The following is a 22,666-nucleotide window of genomic DNA, read 5'->3' as shown; positions in this document are numbered from 1 at the left end:
AATTTCCCTTATGTTGTACATGTGCAGTTAAACTCCATAGAATTGGTGTTGAAAGACTTGATTCAAGAAACTCATCCAAGTTGCAAAACAGAAAAAAAGAAGTTTCAGGGGCTCCACACACGGACCACTTCGCGCGATCGAAGGTCATCGAACACGAATCCTCTCGTGGGTCTTTTGCCCTGAGGGTCAGGGGAACGCACCACTCAGATAGCTGGACGCCTGGACTCTTGACGGGTACGCGGGACACACCTGCAGGGCCAAATGGGATATTTTTTGAACCATGGACCCAATGTTGCTGTCTCGCTTCCATGTTCATATTGTCGATCTTTGAGAACCCCGATCGTGATTAACAATATTATTGAGAGATAATCTTGATACTTGACAGGAAATGAGTCGATCCGTGGTCTGTTGAAAACTCTCCCATAGAGTCATTCACAATGAGCATTGTCATAGTGGAGATATTCTCCTCGCTGCTCGCAGGCAAGACAGCAGAGTTGCAGTCCTGTTGCAGTCCTGATGCATGAGAACTTCAAGGCTGTGGCGTTAAAACTTCCCAGTGGCAAGAGTATCATGTACTCTGTAGGATTAAAGGACCGTGGGATAATTGTGATTGCCCATTGTGATATATCAATTTTTACTGATATGGGGAAGCATGGGAAATAGAACCAGGACCGTTTCAAAACGGTTGAAGATGCAGGTTCAAGTTGGATGTATCCAGGACATCTGGACCTTCAGGATAAATCACATATTCAAATGTTTCTGTAGTAAAGATCCATAACAAAGTCGAACTTGAACTTGAACTTGAACTTGAAAGTAGAGATTAGAGAGTAGAAATTAGTAAGGTAAGATTGACAATCATAATCAATGCAGGGCATATACACCACACCGCATTAATCCTGCATTGAGAATCTCCCCTTCAATATGAACATAGACCCTTCCCCGGTGAACTATTTCAAGGTATAATATATAGAAATAAGTAAATAAAAATCCCCTTATTTTCTTCTAAAAAAATAATAATTAATAATAAATAAATAATAAACCACCCCTGGACCTTAAGGATCAATTCCAATTTCTCTCATCTCCGCTTTTTTGCTCAATTTAATTAACGGACCGGACCCAAGTGGATCCCCATCCGACTCTCATCAGTGATTCAACTGGTTCAACTGGTTCAACTGGTTCAAGTGGTTCGTAACTGACTCCGAACGAACCCCCTTTGGACTTGGTTTGGATTTGGCTGCTTCTTCTCCTATTCCAATTTCCCCCCCCCCCCCTAAACCCTTCCCTCTTCCTCTTCCTCTATTGAAGGTGTATGTGTGTGCCTGGTAAAGAACCATCGTTCTGTACCTTCACACATGGGCCTCTCACCGACTTCGATTAAAAAAAACAACCCCTATAACACGCTCTTTGTGATCTATCAATTCGCTTCGACTATCTCCGGTCTTTCTTTAACCCCCCATCTCCTGGTATTCTAGCACTTAGTGCAAGAAATTACCTCGAAGGAGTGGGATTACTCCGCCAAAAAAAAACCACACGAAAAGACCGAGGTTTATATACACATATACAACATATCACATTCACCATGGGACCATCTCTGAGAGATCATGGTTCCTTCGTGCGGCCATCCACTCGGGACCGCCCATCAACTCGCGGCGAGGGGGAAAATTCGCTGGTCGTCCCCAGTCGCACATCGTCATTGCACTCTCGTATCACCCAACCGATTCCTTCTACTCTGAACATCAAACCCGTCCAGAGAACTCCGAAAACCCTGACCCATGCCTACATGGTATGTGGTGTGGGCCGTGAACCCTCCCAATGGGTTAAGGCTCCTGCTCCAGAACAGGGAAAGATTGGACACATGAAAGGAGCAGTTGGTCAATTCTGGCTTCCAGAGATTCTGGGTAGTAGTCCCAGGTTAGAGCAGGACAATGAGATTGCCCGGGCCCTGCATGCTGCTATGCGGGTAAGTTTGAGCTTTTCTATCCCATTGATTGATATCTTCAGATTTTACAGATGGAAAGGAAATGGGACGAATGGAAATAATAAGCAGTGCTAATATGTCAATTCATCTAGGCTTGTTTCCCCCATGATGTCGAGATTTGCACAGGCAAGAGCCAGCCTCACTGTGCCCATCACGCCTTCGTCTTACAGCAGGACTCTTCCCACACTCTGTACGGTATCGCGCTGCGCGTCTGGTCCCGTGCTGATGAGAAGCGTGCCGAGACCATCCGTGAACTGCGCAAGAAGACCGAGCCCGACTTTTATGACAACCCCGATGAGACATACTGGATTCCTTACTGCTTGAGTTTCTTGTCCAGATACCCATTGTACGACTTGCTGGGCGATTATCTCCGTGGAATGTGGATTCATTGGAACAAGGCTACCAACTTGTTCCACGCTGAAGAGGTCTCTCGTATTCTGAGCTTCCCGGCTCCTCGCCTGAATGACTTGGTTCGCATCGACATGAAGGATTACGCTCTATGCTACCAGTTCCCATCTTCTCCAACTGGATTCCAGAACTTCTCCATGTGGCCCCTTTTCAACTGTCTTTCTATCCCGAATATCGTCGGTGTGATCGAGGCTGCTGTTTCGCCTACTCGCCGTATCATCTTTGTGTCTCACTACCCAGCGATGCTGACCGTGGCTGCGGAGACAATCCGTTACTGTGTTCGTGTCTACGAGTGGAGTGGTCTTTACGTTCCTGTGGTTCACGCCCGTCACGTTAAGGAGCTTGTTCAGGAACCTGGTCCTTACATTCTGGGTATCACTGCCGAGTGCCGAACTCTGTTTAACGCTCCCTCTGATGCTCTTGTTGTGGACCTGGATCGTAACTTTGTTTTGACTTCCAGCCCGCCCAACGTTCTGAACCAGGGCCAGCGCACCAAGTTCATTAACCGATTGACCCAGTCTCTCAATGGCGATGTCTCCCCCTCGGGTGTCCCAACTCACCTGCGCTCTGCCTACGCTGGTGGCAAGCTGATCCCCGCTGGTCAGATCATTGTCATGCGCGGCGAGGTTGAGAGTGTCCAGGACCCCAACTGGTGGAACCAGGATGCTGTGATGGGTGTGATGGATCACGTCTGTGAGAAGCTCGGTCGCAACACCGGAATGAAGGCTATCTTCGGTGGCTCTGTCAAGAAGCCTCTGATGACCAAGGTTTCTATGCGTCACCTCAACGAGATTGTTCGCGAACGCAACCAGTACTCTCGCGATGCTATGGAGGCCTGGCAAGACTTTATCAACCTCAAGGGACGTATGGACACAGAGCTCAGCAAGGTTACCAAGCGCAACAACTTCCTTGTCGAGGAGCTCGAGACCTGGAAGCAGCAGTTCCTCAAGTTCCAGGCCTTTGCTGAGCAGCTCACCAAGGAAACCTCTGAACTCAAGGTCAAGATTGAGAACCACAAGCGTGAGAACCGTCGTCTCACTGGTCTCATTGACCAGCAGAAGGATGATGTCGCTCGTCTCACTCTGCGCCTGTCTGGTACTGAGAAGCAGCGTGATGATGCCCTTGAGGCTCTGGTCCTTCAACAGGAGATTGCTGAGGAGCTGGAGCGTGAGCGCAAGCGCAACCAGAAGGAGATTTCCGCTCTGTCGCACACTAACTCCACCCTTGGCCGTCAGCGTGATGAGGCTCAGCGCGTGGTTCTGCACCTGCGGAGCCTCATCAACGGCCAGAGCCACCACATGGAGCACATCGTTCGCTCAATTGGTAGCGCTTCTGAAATTACTGAGATGGTCGAGCAGGGTTACGAAGACGCGGCCGAAGATTCCTCCGACAACAGGAGCGTGAAGAGTGCGGAGGTTACTGTGAAGGAGAAGTCGTCTATCAAGGAGATCAGTCAAAAACCATCGGTAAATCATATGAGCCCCGAGCTAGAGCAGCATTTGCTGAACCTCGGCAAGGATCACAAGACCCTTGCTCGTCTGAGCATCACAGATGTCGCGGACCGTTACCTTCGTGACAAGACAGATGCTATCGCCGACATCATCCGTAGCATCAGCGACCAGTGCGCCGCCGCCGTCGAAGGTCTTCACCTCGCCCAGGACGCCGAGGACGACGAGGCCGAATCCTCTCACAAGATTCACCACCACCACAACCAGCGACACAGTGCACAGCACCTGGGTTCTGAATACGACGAGGGCCGCACCACCCGTGCTACCAGCGAAATCAGCGACGTCGACAACAACTCCTTGCACCCAGATAACCGTCACTCCAGCATCCCCCCCACCCCTGATCTGGTCCACAACCGTTCCAGCACCTCAATGTCCATGGTCAGCAGCTCCACTTTCCCCGAGCGATCCAGCCAACAATATGGTCCTGGTGATATCCCAACCCGGATTGTGGAGGATGACGATGAGCACGGCCACGAGACCGATGGTATGGATGACCAGCAGACTGAAACTGGTACTCTGTCCAAGCAGGCCAGTGAAGACCTCATGCGGCCCCAGACAGCCCGTGTGATCTCGTAGACTGCTCCATCAGCCCTAGGATGATGCCACGCTTGACTGAGACGATCTTGCTTTTTTATTTACTCCTTTATTTTGGTGCCTTTGCTTTCTGCTGCAATATGGCGTGGTGATTTTTTTTCCTTTCTACTGACTAGTGCCGTGACCCAACACGCACATACGTTCTGGTTGTCCGGCGTAGTCTTGATATATTTCTTCTTTCTTCGCTTCGTCGTGTCGATTTATCTTGATACTCCCTTATATCCATCCGCCCATTTGCAACATCTCATTTCTTGTCTATTTATATCATTGGTGTTCACCGAGGGAATTTTGAATATACACCTCAATTTCCGTCCCCTTTTTTACTTATTTCCTTCAGAATCTGTTTCCTGTCGTACCCTCTGAGATGGTTCCGACTTTCATCCCCTCCCCCTTTCCCCCCCAAATGTTCGGTGTCTTTGTTTTCAATCCTCTTGCGCTCAACCCTGTTGATAGACTCGACGCGCGGGAGAGCGCTCCACTTCCACTCTTGCAACTCACTCATCTGCTTCGAGATCCCCCTTGCAGCTGGGATTTTCTTTTCCTAATTTGTGTCCACATCACACATTCCTTTTTTCCTTTTGTCAAAGTTATCGAACAGGACTTATTCGATTGCTCGAGGGATTTTTCCGTCCCTACTGTATTTAAAAATGGATTCTATAATAGTTTGATATTGCTTCACGTTCAGTCGGATGTTGTACTGTAATTCGGGAGAAGATCCATATAGAGTTAGACTACTATTCGTCTGAATGTGCTCAGGCGAATATCAAGGTTTATGTTGGGACGCATGGGATACGAATGTGATAAGTCGATTGATGCTCAGGTTTCACAACTGAAACATTGAACTTCTGGATGATTGACATCAGGTTCTTATTGAAGACTGGGATATCCTTGTTTTGATGGGTAATAGTATGGAAAAAATATAGATTTAAGTTTGCAATGGCTTCAATTTACTACTACTAGTAGTGGTAGTACGGTGGTGGTCCTGTGGATAATATATACATCCCGTCATTTTCAAGTTCTCGAGAGATGCCTCTCAACCTTGAAAATCAGGTTCCATCGGACATCAACCAAACCTTCAGGTACCACTGCCAGTGTTCAAGCCAACTTCCCAGGAACAAACGGATGTCCCGCAGTCAGGCCACCACACACAGCCCAAGCCTGACCATTCACATAACTACTCTCATCACTACCCAAGAAAAGCGCCACACGCGCAACCTCATCAGCAATTCCGCCACGCTGCAAGGGATTCAGCTGCCCAATCTTGCGCTCTGTGCCTCGTTCCCGCGCCTTGTCAAACGTCGACTGAGTCATGCCCGTCTCAATTAAACCAGGACAGATAGCGTTAACCCGGATTCCAGTTCCAGCGAGCTGGTACGAGCATGTCTGTGCGATGGAGATAACCGCTGCCTTGGATGCAGAGTAATCAGTTGAGCCTGCATTTGAGCGCAAGCCAGCTACGGATGCGGTGCCGATAATCGAGCCACTTGGATATAGCTTTGATTCCGAAGTTACTTTCATTGCGGGCGCGGCATGCTTAACTGCCAGGAAGACGCTGAGAAGTTGTGTTAGTTTCTATGCCTAGAACGGATGTGGTGCTGACTTACCCAAGTGCGTTGGTTCTCATAGTTTTCATGAACCCTTCGCCATCAATCTCGGTGAATATTTTCGGTTGTCCTACTATTCCTGCATTCGCGAAGAAGATATCTAGTCGCCCGTACTTGGATATCGCGTCATCAATCACTGCTACCACGGCTTTCTCATCGCCTGCGTCGAACTGCCGAGTGTGCACGTCCACCCTGGGTAGAGAGACTCTATTTCCCGTTTATGAGTTGCGAGATGACTGTCGTCATAGTCACAAATGTAGACTGCTTTGGCGCCATTTTGGGCATATTGGTGGGCGCTAGCGCGACCAAGACCATTTGGTGAGTTGGCCCCTATTTTTATGTAAGTTGACATCCATAAACTATTTTCAATGGTCTGCGGGAGCAAGGAAGGGAGCTTACCAGTGACGATTACGACCTTGTCTTTAGTTCGACTATTGGAAAATGGTCAATTTTGATGTTGAATACAGTGATCTCAAGATACTTGACTTGTGAAGGTTAATTGGAGATTGACTTGACTTACGGCCCAGCTGAATCCGAAGCAATATGACGGATTCGGGGAATTCCCTCGAAGGTGCCTTCGTCAGGGATGCCCTGGACGAGCTGTTGACTTAGAGCCTGGAGACGTTGTTTTGCGGCCGATGATGACGACATAACTAAAGAGGATATAGTAGAGCAAAAAATTGATATATTCAGAAACAAAGAATAAAAGGAATATAACTGCAAACAATTAAATACTATGTAGTAGCCCGCACTCGCATCTTCCCCACTCGGTTATGCGGAGAAAAGCCGAGGCTCATGTCAGCTGACCACACATGACCTGATAAGCATTTCACGTGACTGATAAACATCACGTCATGTGCCCGCACCGTGTTTTGGGCATGACAGGGCTTTCCATCTGAAGTCTGGAAGCTTCTTTTTTTGTCACCTTTTCTTTTGGCTGAGGTTTCGCTCGCCGGTGATTTCCTACGAAGGAAATCGATCTGTTGGTTTATACAAGTTCGAGGTCGATCGCCCTGCATTCCATAGATCCACGCAGATCGCCCAGGATCGCCAAGGGCGAACACTCAAGCGCACGAGAAACTGACAAGGACCTTCAAAGGAGCTTCAGACAATTTGGGCAGGGGCTACGCTTACGGAAAAGCCAATGCTAGCTGGTCATTTATTTCTCGTTATTTTTTAAACCCTTCACAAGCATTCATGAAGTCCGCAACAAAACGTTTATGCCATTTACAACTCGTTGAGTCATGGCAGAGCCCGGCCCGCATTTACCGCGACGCTCCTCGTCTCTAGCTTCTTCAGGGTCAACTAGAAGCCAAAGGGCTAGAACAACATTGCGCACCCAGGCGCAAAAACGACACTCGACTTCCTCCAACCAGACAAACCAGACAACCGACCTCACATCTTTCCCCTCGCTCTCCCCGCCGGACCACTCCCCCACTTTGACACGAGGCCTGACAAATACGTTGATGACGGATGAGAATGGTGATGGGATAAATGAGACTGGCCGGGGACGGAAAGCGACCTTGGCAAAGCTCACGGGTGGTGTGTCTCATAACACAGGTCGTGCAGCCCTCTTTGATGATTCGATTTCTACACACGATATCCCCGGCGCACTGCATTTGGCAGATGATGCGCCCATTGAGCGATTGATTGCGAGTACCGGAGCCGTGAAGATAGTCAGGCAATTCGCTCGCGATCTGGCCCAAACGGGATGCCGAGATCTCGGCTCTGAGGCAGCGTGCCGATGTTCGGGAACGGGAGCTCAAACGTATGCTCCGTGAAGTTTCGGTATCCAACCAGGATATTGAACGCCGGCTATATCAGCTGGAGAACCCGGCCGGCGATCGAGTCTCGGACACTGACAGTACTCACAGTGGTGACCAGGCGTCTCAGCAGTCATCGTCTGGGCTTAATGGGCTGATGTCTCAGGCCATGACGGATGCAGTGGGCTCCCAGGTCGATGTAGAAACGGGTATTGCACCTGAACATCAGGCCACTATTCGTGCACAACGACCGGAGAATGCTGATGGACTGCCTGAGTATACTACTATTAATCGCAAGCGGCAAGGCTCGCTCCGTGGCTGGCAGGAATATCTTTTTGGTTCCACAAACGCTAGCCGGAAGACTAGCCGCGCGAGCAGTGTGACGAGTGATATGCAAGGAGTTGCAGAGGAAGATATCGAGAGGGTTCGAGTACCGAGCAACCCTTCAACTCGGCGCAAAGCTCTTGATGACCAGCTGTTTCAGCCTCCGGGTGACACATTAGCAAAGCGTGTTGCTAATAACTCTACCAACGGTGACGACTCAAGCATCCACTCGCGAAAATCTTCGCGCTCGCTTGGTTCGTGGACTGTAAAGTTATTTGCTGGTAATACTCAAGGAAAAGATAATAGTGACTCTGAAAGTGGCCGCATCAAACCTCCATCAGACCCTAGTCTTCTGCCACCCGGAAACCAAAAGGGTGCGATGAGTGCGGTGGCAGCTTTGAAAAGAATCAACAGCAATACCAATATCCCCTCCACTCGGTCCGCAGGTGGTGCAAATACTATCTCTAAGATGAATCCATCGAGTGTCCGGAGAACCCCGGCAGGGAGTGTGTCACAGGGTGCAACACCCGAAGGCACAGACAGAAGCTCGACCAATCTTGGCCCTGTTGAGATGGATGCCATCCTACCCATGGAGTCCCGGCCTCCAACCCTTGCGCCTATCTATAATAAATCGGTGTCCGGTGAATTTCTCACTGATAGATTTGGGTTCATCTATGACCAGCGCCGAAAGCGGCGTGAGAGAGAAGCAAACACGGCAAAGCCCACAAACCCTCGATTGAGTATTGCGGAGACACTTGGAAATCTCCGTAGCGATTCATCCGATGCGGATGATGATTCCATCAACCAACGGCCTGACTCTATCAACATCCCCGCATCTCCCACTGGCTCACCTGATGACCCTGAAAGTGGGCATGTTGGATTGCGTCGCTGGCAGGATTACCTGAGAATACCCTCGCGCCCAACAGAGCTTCTCTCTCATACTCCATTCACCGCCCCTATAGTTTCTTTAACTACTGCGACGGATAGTCGCCCACACAGCTCGTCGATCTCAACGGACAAAGGCCTGTCAGTCAACCCTAGTCCTCAGCCATCCGCAAGCACATCAGCAGTCACAGCTGATCGACCTGAATTTGCAGGCACGAATTCAGATGAACCAGCGACAATCTCCACAAACAGGCTAGGCGCTGCCGAGACCGAGCCTGTTAAGCTATTGTTGGAGCAATTAACTGATCTCCACGATACGCTGCAGCGAGATCGTACGGTGCGGTGGAACGAGTTTCTCCGTAAAGTTCGCGCAGAGCGCCGTAAAGAAGGAGAAGCTGCGGCGGCTGCATCCTCAGACCGCACCGTCGTCACTGCAGTTGATACGCCGGAGGCCACTCTCACTGATGGCGAAATGATTGGAATCGCCGGACTTGGAAATAAGGGTAAAGTCGGACGTGCCAAATGGCGCGAATTCCGCACGCTTGTGCTCGGCGGTATTCCTGTCGCTCTCCGTGCGAAAGTCTGGTCTGAATGTAGCGGAGCTTCTGCCATGCGCATTCCAGGATACTACGATGAGCTTGTCCGCGGCATTGGAGGTACAGAGCCGGATCCATCGGTCGTCGCACAGATCGACATGGATATCCGGCGTACCTTGACTGATAATGTCTTCTTTCGCAAAGGGCCAGGCGTTGCAAAACTCAAAGAAGTGCTCTTGGCATACTCACGTCGCAATGGAGAGGTCGGGTACTGCCAGGGCATGAATCTTATTGCCGCGTCTCTGTTGCTTATCATGCCTACGGCTGAAGATGCATTTTGGATCTTGGTCTCCATGATTGAGATCATCCTTCCTCAACACTACTATGACCATGGTCTTCTAGCATCTCGCGCTGACCAGGTCGTGCTACGCCAATACATCTCCGAACTTCTGCCCAAGTTGTCTGCTCACTTGGAAGACCTTGGAATCGAATTAGAAGCTCTGACCTTCCAGTGGTTCTTATCCGTATTTACAGATTGTCTTTCTGCAGAGGCCTTGTACCGTGTTTGGGATGTGGTGCTGTGTCTGAATGTGACGAGCACAGTTGTTCCCAACGGCTCTGCATCGACGACCAAAGACGGCAGTGACAAGATTGCCCCAACAGCGGAGGACCTTGCTTCTGGGAGTGGCGGAGGTAGTACATTCCTGTTTCAAGTTGCATTGGCACTTTTGAAACTCAATGAGCCGCAACTACTCACAACTTGCTCTACCCCTGCTGCTCTCTACACCTACATCAATCACCAAATGACCAATCACGCGATCAGCATCGATGGCTTGATCCAAGCTAGCGAAGCGCTACGTAATATGGTTCGTCGGGAGGATGTTGTGACTCGTCGTGCTGTTGCCTTGCGTGAAATGCGCGAGTTCAATAGCACCTGAGATTCCCAAATACCCTCTTGATTTACTCAATCTCTCGCCCTTCACTCTTTCACATATACCTTTTCTTGTCTCTCTTTTCCTTTCTCAATTTAGATCCTGGGACGATGCCAATACGACACGAGCATTGCGCAAGGAGTTTGTCTTTTTTTTCTACTGTGATGTTGCTTTTATTTTGGCCTTACATTTCTTCGATATCCTACTGGCTACATTCTTTGGTGCCGTCTTTCACATTCATTGGAGCTGGCGGATTTCTTCTTTTCTTCTTTTTGCATGGCCACATTTTTCACTCATCTTCCGAAAGGCATTTCAAGATACCCCCTGCTGTTGCACTTGGAAAACATAGACTTTCGATTATACACAAAATGACTTATTCAACTTTCTCATATGAAAATCTCTTATCAGGACTAGTATCATCTATGATTCTATCCGTATCTATCAATTGATACAAGTTACTAGTGTCAACTTCAACTTGAAAACCGACTCCATGTTCGAATGCGAGAACCATAGATTATCAGCAGGATCGGCGAGACCATAATCAATGCGGATAAACCCGCTAGCAAGGTCGCAGAATATTTGACATGCAAGGAGTCGTACATTGGACCCTCGAACAGCGGAAATGTCGCAGAGACCAAGCTGCGCACCATGACATGAATCGAGATCGCCGATACCGTGTTCAAAAGGTAAACATCCACGATGTATACAATTCCTGAAATGAAGATAATCTGCAACGACATCCCAATGAAGAAACACGAGATCACCTGTGAAGCCCAATGCGTATTTCCAGACCAGCCAAACCAAAGCAAAGATGGTGGAAGAAGCACTGCTCCTAGGATCATTGGTGGCAATCGATATTCTGGTGCAATTCGCGATGCTAAGCTTTGACCAGTTGCGAAAGGCCCTTTTTCTTGAGATCCTGTCATTGACTGAGACGATTGAGCAGCAATCCAACGCTTCTTATACCATCTCATGCTAAACCAAGAGAACAGCGCCAAAGCACTCATCAACCCCAATCCCACCGAGACAAATGGTAAATAAGCCACCGGTGTACTCCACCCACACTGCTCAAAGGCACGCGGGAAAAGCTGATACGAAATATATAGCGTGCCATATACAAGCGTCAAATAAACCGTCATAACAATCAGAATCGGTTCTCGCACAAACATCCGCACAGGTTTACTCCCATACTTCCTTAGCAGGACCTGCGGATTCAAAGATACCATTTCAGCCTGTGCACGCAGAGTCTGGTCACCAGTCTCCTTTCTCAATCGCGCAGCCTTGCGCATTAAGATCCGATTATGCGAAGACTCTCGTAAAAAGAATATCGAAATAAGCCCCGCTCCGCTACACATTATCAGTGTTAACCATCCTGTCCAACGCCACCCATTCTCTTCTTTGGGTACTAAATAAGCCCCAGCAATCGGACCAAGAATTGAGCCCAGATTCATGATACTAGCTGATGTCCCCACTGCGATTCCTCGTGTAATAGGCCCGAATATATCGGCTAATACCCCAGATCCAACAGCCAACCCTCCTGCACCTGCTAACCCGGCAAGAAACCGGGATACAAGGATAGTAGGTACGTTCTGTGCTAGGGCTAGTGGAATCTGGAATATCGCACACCCTGTTAGGGCTATTGTGAGAATGGGAGCGTTACCGATTACTTCGGCAAGTGGAGCCCATAGTAAAGGTCCTAGCGCGAAACCGGCGATGAAGAGCGAAACACCTAGACTCATTACTTCGGTTGAGACGCCATATTCTGTTGCTGTTTTATTTGCTGCTGCGCCGAAGATTGAGGAGGCAAATGCTATGGAGAAGATTATGGAGAGCGGGGCGGTGGAGCGGAGGAGTTTCGTGCTTCGAGGCCAGTTTTGAGGGTTTTCCGGGTCATTCTCGGAGGTCCAAGTGACTAGTTTGAATTTTATGGGTTTTGTTTCTGGTGTCACTGGCTGTGTTGTAGGTTCGTTGCGTGGAGTGTTCGGTTCGGTGTTGCTATTACTGGATGTGAAGACTCCGAGCCCATCTTGGAGGGAGCTGATATTGATTGAGGGTTGAGGCTTGCTGCCATCTGGAGTTGTATCCATGATGGATTGGAGTAAAGTCCGATGGCAATACGAAATTCAAAAGGAAGAATCTGATTTCTTATTAGGAATTTCTTCGTGCATTGGGGATCGGCAATTGATGCAGGTCGTGATCCACCGGGTCTGTTATCAGTTATGCGGAGTCCCTCCGATGAGTTGATATTCAGTAATTGGTATGTGAGCTTACGCGGTTATTTGAAACAAGACATATGATATACCTGGGATCAGTGTGCACTGACAAGTCTTAGAAATTTGGACCTGAATATTCAATGTCGATCAACGTGAGGGATGGTTTATAAGGGTTCGTTCTATCACGTATAGTTCGGTGATCTCGCCGAGGTGATCGGCCATTCTGGTTGCCTCGTGCCGAGATGCCATGGTTTGATGGAGAACTTAAGTGTACAGAAGATGATATTTCAAATGTTGATTCTGAACGGGCCATCAAGAATTCTTAGTGATACATCTATCATGAACTTGAAAGCTAGTAGACTACGCAGGTGCCGCTTCGAGTTGAGTGGCAATTCGGCCTTTGACACGCATTGACCCAGACACCATGACCTGAGATCTACTAGAGAGAGTCCCGGAGGCTCGAGAGCTCCCATGTGAGAAAAATACCGCTTGAACTTGAGAATCCCTCGACTCCCGAGGTCGTGCTGTGAGTTTCTACTCGCACTGCTTTTGACCTCCACTCCAGTCTTCTGAAATATCATTTAAAAAGAGCTTATTTGATAAAAGCTTGACCCAGTCTGGCGCAATTCGTGACACTCCAGCCAATCGAATGCCATATTCAATCCAGCAAGTATTTCATGGAGAGGTTTTATGTACAAGCGCGTATATGTGCTTATCCTGACTGAACAGGATATAGAAAATAGAGGAAATACATATCTCCTATATCATAGGCGTGGAATCATTCAAATGTTGACAGGATGTCGCTTTCATTTGCCACACAAGCTGACACGCAGCCTGAAACCTAATCCTGAGAAACGAAGCCTGCAGAGGAAAGGTGGCGGGGAGATAGGGTTCTGTTAACCCATCGACGCTAAAGCAAATCTCTGTTATAATGAGAGGTTGTCAATTGAGGTCCTTCTCTTCATATGTAAAAACTCTTCATCTGTCGTTGAACGATCGGATTGAGAAGATAAGTGTGCCATGTATAATATGACCATTCAAGCCGATGACTCGGTTCACTTCATTCATTCACTTCAACTCGGAGCTTCTTGCGACCAAAGTAGCCCGCTATTGTCGAGCATTGACGTGAGATGAATTTGATCAATGGTCTCTCGCACACCCATGAATAATACATCTCGGGCTACAGCTTTGATTTGACGCATTATAGACTGTGAGATTGCCCAGGTGCGTGCCAGAGACTTAAAAACGCCAATGGTGAGCCCGATACGGTCGCGACTCGGATCAGGCATCTGTCCAGCCTTGACAGAGCAGGCGGCTAATTGAACAATGGAGCTCAGTGTGAGAGCACAGATGAAGAAGGGGGTATGTCGCTCGACTGGCAAACGAATAGCTGCCAGAGAAGAGAGTTCACTAGCCGCCTTAACAGCCTTCATAGCATGGACATGGTGCGAGAAAGCAGGAACACTGATGGGACCAGAATGACCACAGATCACCTCTGATGCAACAGCAGGAGATGAGAGCAGATCTGATCGCGGGAAGTTCAGATAGATCGAGGCACCATTGATGATCATAGTCGCCTGGAACATGATCTCATCGATGGATCCATCTGGCCTCATAAGCTCTAACTTTGAATCTGGGAGGTGGTAGAACCAGCTGGCAATGCGCGCATCAATGGCCTCCACCTGATCTTGCTGTCCTTCAATCATGTCCTGCGTCGCAACCACCCGACCCAGAATACGAACCGCCTCGATGCGATATGAGTAGGATGAGAAGTCCCGCTCCTCATCCGCAAAGACACGCTCATCGAATTGGGCAATGGTTGGGGAGGGTGGCGGCGCGATACCATCTTGATAGATCCGTTCCTCACAGGGTAATGCCACTTCCAGTCGTACCTGGTTGGTACGATAGACTTGTTGTACTCCTAGAGCGGTAAGCATGCCCTCAATTACAAAGAGCTCCCACCAAGTTCGTCGCAGACACTCCGCACGTATCGGATCACCATTGCTCTCTGCCTCGGGAAATGTCCCTCGGTGCAGCCCGAGTTCAAAAGCCACGTCAACAGCGGTAGCCAGACACTCCCCCGCCTCTGCCCTTTCATTACGAGAGTGTAAGACAATTGCAAGTAGCAAAAGCGCCTGCACCTTCTCCACCGATGATGGTTGCTCCCGCACCCCAGTCACAACTGTGGGACGGTATGTTTCGCTCGAGACGGCTACTATGAAATGCGATGCGATGAACTTCATCACTTGTTCGAGAAAGAATGGAAAGTGGGCGCGATAAAGGAATCGCAGCGGAGGGAGGATTGGGTGCGCCGAGTGGAAGAACATATAGTACATATCGAGTAGGTATCCATCACTAGCCACTGATGAAGTCGACTCTGGAGTTAATGGTCCAGTTCCAGGTCGAGTCACTGGCGGTGCCATTACCACGGACATATGATTCGCATTGGGGCTTACAGAACCCGACGAGGAAATTGGAATATTAGCTGCATATTGGAAGCTATTCTGCACCTGCCAATCCACGGGTGTGCCGACTGTAGCTATACTCGGCGTTTCGATTCCATGATCCGGAGATTCTTGCGCGCGACGTTTTTTGGAATGGCCTTGATACCCTCGACGAGATTTTGTAAACTGGCAATCAGATCCAGTCAAGGAACAACGACCACAGATTGGCATATTGCCGTCGCATTTGAGATGCTTGTGGCGACATGCTAGACACGCCAATAATGAGGGGGAAGGTTTGGCAGGCGCGGGGATCTCGGCGAGCTGGGGATTGTGTGGGACCAGCGGATCGGTCATTATGAGAAGATTAATGTCCAGACATTAAGTAGCTGAATATAAAGTCGAGCAAATGAAAAGGAAGCTACTGTACTCCGTCAAAGAAATAAATTAGAGACGTTGAAGATTAGTCATGGTCACACTGTAAATAACGGGTCGGCTCCGATCGGCGCTAAAGTGCTTCATGACACGTTATTGACTTGCGTGGAGCTTCTCCTACGATTCCCCAACTACAGAGTACATTCAATTACAACTACTCTTTCACCTTTTCAACCCTACAATCTCAAAACTACGATATCATCTGCTGTGTTGTTCCGTGAACAATCTACCTTGAACAACTTGCTCCTCTCTAGAGCTTCCACTGCTCCCCCCATACTTGATATCTCATCACATCTACGCTCTTCAATTCATCATGATTTCCGACAACGACCTCTACCGCCTTGCCATCTTCCTTGGCTCATGCGCCATGATGCTGATTGTGTTCTACCACTTCCTCGATGTCAATGCCCACGATGATGAGGAGACCACTGCTCCTAAGCCTGTGTCCATCCCCGCCGATTCCACCGTGTCCTCAGACAAGCCGAGCGGAACCCCATCCACAACAAAGGCGAAATAAGGGACAATGCGAATCGATTAAGCCAGAAGGACGGACAGGACTCCACTTCAACGGACCGAGAGGGAGGAAGGATCAGTTACATGTATAATACCCAACCACCGTTACGAAAGGCAGAGGCCTAGGTGTCTTTTTTTATGTTCTTTTTTTTTATGCTGCGAGATAACAATTAGCCTGGAATCTGCTCTATGATTGAGTGGGAACTTTTTTTTTCATTCATTGGCAACTGAAGTTATTTAGTGTTGGGTTCTCCACCAAAATCAATGAGATGTTGCCCATGATGTTCCGTCGTACATTAAAGAAATCCATGACCCATATTGCTCCATTCCTAGCTATGAAGCGAAGACACAGAAAAGAACTGAAGGGGTATCGTTAATTCAAGCCAAATAAGGCTTCTCGAGACAGGGAAGCATGACCCAATTAGGTAGATCCAGGAAGGGTCTTCGCGAATTCAGCGACGCGACTAGATGACTGGCGGGTAGGCGTGGCGAGTCGACGATCACTGAAATCCATATCAGGGCCAACATCTTCTTTCCAACGACATCCTCCCCTTTTCAAGACTTCTGCTTTTTCCATGGAGTTGGAAAGGCCGTGAGCTTTGCTGAAAGAGCTGACCAATTTCGAATCAGCAGGGAGGATCAAAGTCCCCGCGCGTCCTTGACGATTCATTGTTCTGAGAATAGAATCACTGAGCTCTGGAAGCTCATCTTCCTCCGCTGGTAGTATCATTGTTAGAAATCCCATGATCGCACAATCAAAAAATTAAAACACTTCTCATCTCGAATCAAAGTATGGATGCATTCAAATCAAGGCGCTCACCAGGTGCAGGCACCGTAGGACCATCGCCTAGGGTCCAAGCAAAGGTCATGATATGCTTGTCTCGCACATGCTCCCACATAGCGGCAGCTGCCCTGGGTGTACCATCGTCACATCCCTTCCAGCCACATACCAGGTTGTGTGGAACATGGATTTTCAGGACATGGCTCTGAAGTAGACTCAGGTTGTGAAGCTCTCCATGACAACCCTCCCATCCGCAAGGAAAGATTGGGAAGTCTTGAGTTGGCTCCGTGCTTGAGCTGGGAATAGAGATTTCGACCTTGTCCATTTTTTCAACTTTGTCTGCCAATCTGGGTCGTCCGGGTCGCCGCTTGATGGGGGGCATTTTTTGTGGGGATTGGATAACCACTTGCGGCTGGGCGAAGTTTCGAGTTCGCGGAGACTGGGACGGCACCTTTGCCTTGGGAGACGGGGGAATGACCTTTGGTTTAGCAGTCGAAGGAATGTCCTTTGCGTTAGTAGCTGGAGGAATGACGGTTGGCTTTGAAGATGAGGGCGGTTTGGTAATTTGAATCGTTGCTGGAGTCACGGGATTCGATGGGGTAGGCCTGGGCGCAGGTATGGGATAACGAACCGCTGGTTGCGACGGCGGCCAATACGGCGAGACAGCAGGCGGGAGTTGGGGGACGGTGTGATAAGAAGGTGGTTTAAAAGCAAAAGAATGAATATGAGCTCGAGGATCCAAAGCTTGCGGAGGGTTCAAAGTTGATGGCCTGCTCGTGTTGATTGGCTGCATGGGCGCGGGCGCGGGTGCGGGTGCGGGAGCGGGCACAGGTGGACGCGACGGTGGGCGGTGAGAGGGGTCACGTGGAACTATAGGGTCGATGAGATCCCAGCGAATTGTGGTGAGATCCGCCCCCATATCCATAGACCACATATTTTTCTGGAGGGTACTGAGGTGATAGTTGAGCGGCTCTTCACTAGGGTGTTTTGCAGCTGCAATCAAGACGTCTCGTGCGATTGTGGTTGGATCGTAAGTAAGCTTGACCTCTGCATCATTGGGATTCAACGGCTGGGTCAACTCTGGCCGCTGTCGAAGCTGGGTTTGCCATGACTGGTAACGATGACGATGTCTCTTCACTGGCTTCGGCTGACCGTCTGCATCCTGAGAGCCATCATTCAGTTCCTGCCTTTTCGGTGCAGGAAGTTGCTCGCCGGAACTTGGGCCAGCTGGTGGCTGGATCTGCTGGGCTGGAGGACCCATTGAGCCATTGCTCGCCGGAGGCGGGTGAGATGAGTTTATGATGTTACGAAGGTGTGGTGATTTATTCAAGTGTTTCGGCGGATGCCCATGCTGTCGAGGAGAAACGCTACTCAAGGGAGCTGATGAAGGGGCTGGCAAAGGACTTGAGGGCCCTGCAGGTGGCTGGGTAGAAGGGATAGCACTGAGGGATTCCGCTCGTGGGACCGGCTGGGTATTGACAGGTGAACTTTCATCCAAATCCATAGGAGTAGATGAATGCGTGGGCATGACAGGTGTCGGACCTGATGTTCTGTCTGCTTGTGGGCCAGGCTTGGAACGATCTTTACCTTGAATCCGAGAGGATAGCAGAGCTTTTTGGGGGACTGGAGTGGCTCGACGTAGTGGACTACAAGGCCGGTTCAAGGAAGACAATTGCGATTGCTGGGGCTTCTCTTGAGTTGCACTGGGCAGAGAGGGAGCCGGAGAGGTATCTATGACTCGAGGACCCTTTGTAGTAGAGTGATCCGGTTGAACGGGTTGAGAAGTTTCTGCTGGTGGTCCTTTAACGACTGCGGTGTCCAGTAGAGCTGAAGTTGAAGGGCGAGACTGTGCAATTTTGGCAGAGTCAGCCTGGACTTCCGTTGTACTCCGCCGCCTCTCTGGAGCCGTAGCCTGTGCCGTGGACGAAGAAGTACTGGAATGACTCCCGCGCTTCTCTCCGGGGATATAAGGCCGGAAGATAGGCGAAGACGATACGGCGGGGGTGGATGCGCTTTTGACAAGACTTTTAGTAGTCGAAGCCGAAGTCGTGTCCAGGGTGCTCTGAGGTGCAGGCTGATTAGCGACCGAAGATGACTTTGGGGCACTGGGATGAGGCCGATTTGACGAATTCGGACTAAGTGTAGTTCGAGCTGCAGACGTGTATGGATCTCCCTTTGGGGAGTTTGCGGGATACACGTCGGTGCCAAGGTACGACTCTCGACGATCTTGTATTGACGAAGGCTGATTTCTTGGTTGCGATTGATCACTGGGGGTTCTGGACCGCTCAGGTTCGTCTTGCCGTGTTTTCTGACGCTGCGCTAGAAGTCCATTCGAACTTGGCGTAATTCTGGTGATGTGGGTAGGTTGCAAAGGGGTCAAGCTTCGCTCTTGGCTGACAGAGATTGGAGTTGAATTCCTCGGATTCGGTGGGGAAAATTGTCGCATTGGCTGATGCTTGGGCTGAGGCTGGGATAAAGCAGGACTTTGTGCGTTCCTTTCCTGTCTTACTGCCGTCTGCGAGGGCTGTGAGGTAGCAACTGGCTGCTGCGGTGATTGCGAGGGCGGATTCGCGGAGATAGAGCCTTGGCACCACCGATGATATGAAGTCGGTGGCCCAATATCAGGCGGCTTCACATACTGTTCACTAGGTGCCTGGCTAGCTGGCGTTGAACGGTCCTCATAGCGACCTCGAAGATAAGCGTCATTCAAATCCCGTGGAGAGTATGGTATCGGTCTACCGGGATTCTGCTGTTGTGATTTCTGATGAGGATGCTGCTGTGGACGCTGCTGCGGATGCTGATATGGTGGATCCTGCGGCCATGGAAACTGCCGTGGTTGCTGTTGCGACTGCGACTGCGGCTGCGGTCGTGGCGGATGGGTCTGCTGCTGCTGCTGCGGCTGCAGTTGTGGTTGCGGTTGCGGTTGCGGTTGCGAGTGTGACTGCGGTTGCGAATCGTGTTGTGTTTGCTGCGCCCGCCAGCGAGCAGCATGTTCCATGTAGCGGGTGCACGTCAGGTCGGCAGCTCGTGCAGCATCTGCGAATGCTGGATGTGTCCAGGCAGCGTTACCCTCTTGATTCTGTTGACTTTCCCATAACCTGAATAGGTCGTATCTGCCTTCCATCATGTGTTCTCTCAACCGCAACTACCATCTCATGTCAGGTCGGCTTTTCGAGGACAAATTGCGCGGACTCGAGAACGGACAAAGGGCGCTTCCTGTGAAGTATTATTAGCGATGAGTCAAGGAAGACCGGATATTGCATAAAAGAGGATTCCAGGCTACTGATTGCAATTTACCAGCGATCTATTACTTGCCAATGTGTGAGAAGACAGAGAACGATGCAGATTATGGATGTTTGGTCTTATGCGATAAAGTCCGCGTCGCGGAGAGCAAACACTCAGCCAATCACAACCCCGCGGAGCAACTAAGCGGGTACATATCACCTGACCGCGCACACTTTTTCTGCTACAAAAAGCTGAACTTCACATTCCTCTTGACCTTCGGTTTCTCCCAAGACCTTGTAACCATCTACCATTTGCCTGGTTCAGTCAAAATGTTGGACTTCTACTATGTCACAGTGGATAATGGTTCTATTGTCATCAATTCCAGGTTTAACCTGATGATCAATTCACCCAGTGAGGTCTCGATTGAAGGGGGTGTCTATTTGACCTGCCGTCGCAGTGATCACGAAACAAATGAACGTGAACGTTGAGATTGAGATCTAACCTGCACTGAGCAGGATACTAACATGACCCTTCCAGCTGGCTGGAAAATAGGAACTGTTCTTTGATTGGCGACCACCCGCATCATGATGTTGATGCTGATCGTTCAACTCTTTTTTGGGTACATATCAGGGCATTCCAACTTTGAACTTTTCCCCTCTCCTTTTAGTGATATAGATCGCCAAATTATCTCCGCACCAATCCACTTCAATGGTTGGTGAGGTAAACGACTGGCGTAGAGCGGAAACAGTATCATTGCTTGGTCCTCGATCAAGTGATGGTTCTGTCTCACTTGCAGACCGGCTCTGATGCTTTAGCCTTGAACGATATCGGTTTGATAGTGAGAGACATAATGGATATTGAATTCATGTCAGAAGTCGTATCTAGAAAATACTATTTCAATCACAAATGCGCATCAATATGACTCAAGTGCTTCCAACGAGTATAACTTTAAAACCGAACCTTGGTATATGAGCATCTTGAGTCCAACCTTGAAGTAAAAATTGACATCTGAACCTCTGCTCCGAGTCCCTACATACTAGGATTCCACATGTGCAAGGACTCTTGAAATTCAAATGGACTGCAGTGCGCGTTGCCTGTCGTGAACCCTTCCAAGTGCATTGCTGAAATTATCACTGAAGTTATCAAAATATTGATCATGGGTACTACTGCAGGCATCAGTCTCCGAATCCAGCTCAAATTAAACTTGAATCTAATGCATTTATAAAAGATTGTCGTTATATTTAGTTTCTAAATCCTGTCCTGCTCTTGCACTCAAGAATATCTAGAAAGGCGGAGGGTTCAGGTCGAGTCCCTCTACGGAGAACTTGAATGCATCGGGTCGAGAATAGCTACCCGCAACATCGAGGTCAAGTCTCCCGCGCTCACAGTCCTCCATATCGATCTCGGAGATGACCAATCCATCAAGATCCTCAGGGTTGGAATCCTCAGAGGCATCGAGGCTATCGTCAGGACAAACCTCCCAGATTGGACCTCCAAGAACCTCTCCAAGGGGGCCGACAATGCAAGAACCACCTCGAGAAATATACCGCGACGCTACATACCAGTGTTAACATTGTTTCAAGTTGATATGTGATTGCTAGTGCAGATGAAATGGGGCAATTACCATCAGCAGCAGCATCTTCTGGAGAGGCATTATCTTTGATCCATGACGGCAGTTCGTTGTAGCGTACACACTGGTTTGATGAGAGGACAAAAGTACGACCTTCACCACCAATGGTTCGCATGAGTGGAAGCCAAGTGTCGCGACTATCAGCTGTAGGCGCGAGATAAAGATTCACATTCTGAGAGTACAGACTCTGTCGAAGAAGAGGCATGAAGTTCTCCCAGCAGATAGCACCACCGATTGTGAGTCTTACACCATTAATCTCAGTGGTAATCGCTTTCAAGCTCGACGCTGAGCCCTGACCCCAGACCAAGCGTTCCGAGGCAGTCTTCACGTAGGTAAGAAGGAAATCATCAGCAAACTTGTCTTTATAAAAGTGTTTGGAAAAAATGAAAGACTTACCGGCATGACCTTCCGTCTCTTGCCAAGAATACCCCGTGAGGGGTCAACAAATACCATAGAACAGTACAGAGTACCACCAGCCTTCTCAATCAATCCAGTAGCAATGAAAACTCCAGTCTCCTGCGCAACCTGCTCAAGGAACTCTCTCGTTCCATCTCCACGATAGTTCTTGCCCGGAGCTGTGGGCAGCTTACGCTCAACCCAGTCATCACCAGCTCCAGCGGGAGTATCGCCGAGATCCACCGCAGATTGGAAATACTGCAGGAATTGATCACGGCCATGAGGAGCTCGCGCACCAACTGCAGCACCAAAGTCACAGGTACGGGGATAACCACCTAGATAGGCTTCGGGAAACAGAATCAATTGGACACCACGAGATGCACTGTGAGCTGTGATGCGCTTCAGTGCAGCAAGAGTAGATTGTACATCCGAACGGGTCCGGGCCTGGGCCACAGCGACAGTCAATTTCTGAGGCATCTTGTTCAAGACGGTGTTAATTT

General features: G+C 49.4%; 10 protein-coding genes across 10 annotated transcripts; 4 read left to right on the top strand and 6 right to left on the bottom strand.

Annotated features, from left to right (window-relative positions):
- Positions 1 to 1,579: 1,579 nt before the first annotated feature.
- N7483_011763 (DENN (AEX-3) domain protein) lies at positions 1,580 to 4,470 on the top strand (the record flags this gene model as incomplete). Its single annotated transcript, XM_057095190.1, has 2 exons — positions 1,580 to 1,960; positions 2,071 to 4,470. The coding sequence occupies 2 exons, from the start codon at positions 1,580 to 1,582 to the stop codon at positions 4,468 to 4,470; spliced, it is 2,781 nt and encodes a 926-aa protein (XP_056941161.1).
- Positions 4,471 to 5,583: 1,113 nt separating this feature from the next.
- Positions 5,584 to 6,743, bottom strand: N7483_011762 (SDR family NAD(P)-dependent oxidoreductase; the record flags this gene model as incomplete). The annotated part of the gene is given in 5 exon segments (XM_057095189.1): positions 5,584 to 6,040; positions 6,093 to 6,284; positions 6,299 to 6,422; positions 6,492 to 6,523; positions 6,613 to 6,743. 5 exon segments carry the CDS (start codon positions 6,741 to 6,743, stop codon positions 5,584 to 5,586), a joined length of 936 nt encoding a protein of 311 aa, XP_056941160.1.
- A 593-nt stretch (positions 6,744 to 7,336) lies between these two features.
- On the top strand, positions 7,337 to 10,538 carry N7483_011761 (TBC domain-containing protein; the record flags this gene model as incomplete). The annotated part of the gene is given in 2 exon segments (XM_057095188.1): positions 7,337 to 7,759; positions 7,770 to 10,538. 2 exon segments carry the CDS (start codon positions 7,337 to 7,339, stop codon positions 10,536 to 10,538), a joined length of 3,192 nt encoding a protein of 1,063 aa, XP_056941159.1.
- A 464-nt stretch (positions 10,539 to 11,002) lies between these two features.
- N7483_011760 (uncharacterized protein) lies at positions 11,003 to 12,619 on the bottom strand (the record flags this gene model as incomplete). Its single annotated transcript, XM_057095187.1, has 1 exon — positions 11,003 to 12,619. One exon carries the CDS (start codon positions 12,617 to 12,619, stop codon positions 11,003 to 11,005), a length of 1,617 nt encoding a protein of 538 aa, XP_056941158.1.
- A 1,199-nt stretch (positions 12,620 to 13,818) lies between these two features.
- On the bottom strand, positions 13,819 to 15,543 carry N7483_011759 (Zn(II)2Cys6 transcription factor; the record flags this gene model as incomplete). Its single annotated transcript, XM_057095186.1, has 1 exon — positions 13,819 to 15,543. One exon carries the CDS (start codon positions 15,541 to 15,543, stop codon positions 13,819 to 13,821), a length of 1,725 nt encoding a protein of 574 aa, XP_056941157.1.
- A 391-nt stretch (positions 15,544 to 15,934) lies between these two features.
- Positions 15,935 to 16,138, top strand: N7483_011758 (dolichyl-diphosphooligosaccharide--protein glycosyltransferase subunit 4; the record flags this gene model as incomplete). Its single annotated transcript, XM_057095185.1, has 1 exon — positions 15,935 to 16,138. The coding sequence occupies one exon, from the start codon at positions 15,935 to 15,937 to the stop codon at positions 16,136 to 16,138; it is 204 nt and encodes a 67-aa protein (XP_056941156.1).
- Positions 16,139 to 16,555: 417 nt separating this feature from the next.
- N7483_011757 (uncharacterized protein) lies at positions 16,556 to 16,864 on the bottom strand (the record flags this gene model as incomplete). Its single annotated transcript, XM_057095184.1, has 1 exon — positions 16,556 to 16,864. One exon carries the CDS (start codon positions 16,862 to 16,864, stop codon positions 16,556 to 16,558), a length of 309 nt encoding a protein of 102 aa, XP_056941155.1.
- A 55-nt stretch (positions 16,865 to 16,919) lies between these two features.
- Positions 16,920 to 20,039, bottom strand: N7483_011756 (putative C2H2 finger domain protein; the record flags this gene model as incomplete). The annotated part of the gene is made up of 1 exon (XM_057095183.1): positions 16,920 to 20,039. One exon carries the CDS (start codon positions 20,037 to 20,039, stop codon positions 16,920 to 16,922), a length of 3,120 nt encoding a protein of 1,039 aa, XP_056941154.1.
- A 193-nt stretch (positions 20,040 to 20,232) lies between these two features.
- On the top strand, positions 20,233 to 20,641 carry N7483_011755 (uncharacterized protein; the record flags this gene model as incomplete). Its single annotated transcript, XM_057095182.1, has 2 exons — positions 20,233 to 20,551; positions 20,598 to 20,641. The coding sequence occupies 2 exons, from the start codon at positions 20,233 to 20,235 to the stop codon at positions 20,639 to 20,641; spliced, it is 363 nt and encodes a 120-aa protein (XP_056941153.1).
- Positions 20,642 to 21,422: 781 nt separating this feature from the next.
- N7483_011754 (nitrilase) lies at positions 21,423 to 22,643 on the bottom strand (the record flags this gene model as incomplete). The annotated part of the gene is made up of 3 exons (XM_057095181.1): positions 21,423 to 21,694; positions 21,765 to 22,092; positions 22,167 to 22,643. 3 exons carry the CDS (start codon positions 22,641 to 22,643, stop codon positions 21,423 to 21,425), a joined length of 1,077 nt encoding a protein of 358 aa, XP_056941152.1.
- Between the last annotated feature and the right edge of the window lie 23 nt (positions 22,644 to 22,666).

Source organism: Penicillium malachiteum (assembly GCF_028827825.1).
Source record: "Penicillium malachiteum strain IBT 17515 chromosome Unknown utg000005l:1.0-9002435.0:326005.0-9005861.0, whole genome shotgun sequence".
In the NCBI taxonomy this organism is placed as follows: Eukaryota; Fungi; Ascomycota; class Eurotiomycetes; order Eurotiales; family Aspergillaceae; genus Penicillium; species Penicillium malachiteum.
The sequence above is the reverse complement of the archived record's forward strand: the minus strand, read 5'-3'. Positions and strand labels throughout refer to the sequence as shown.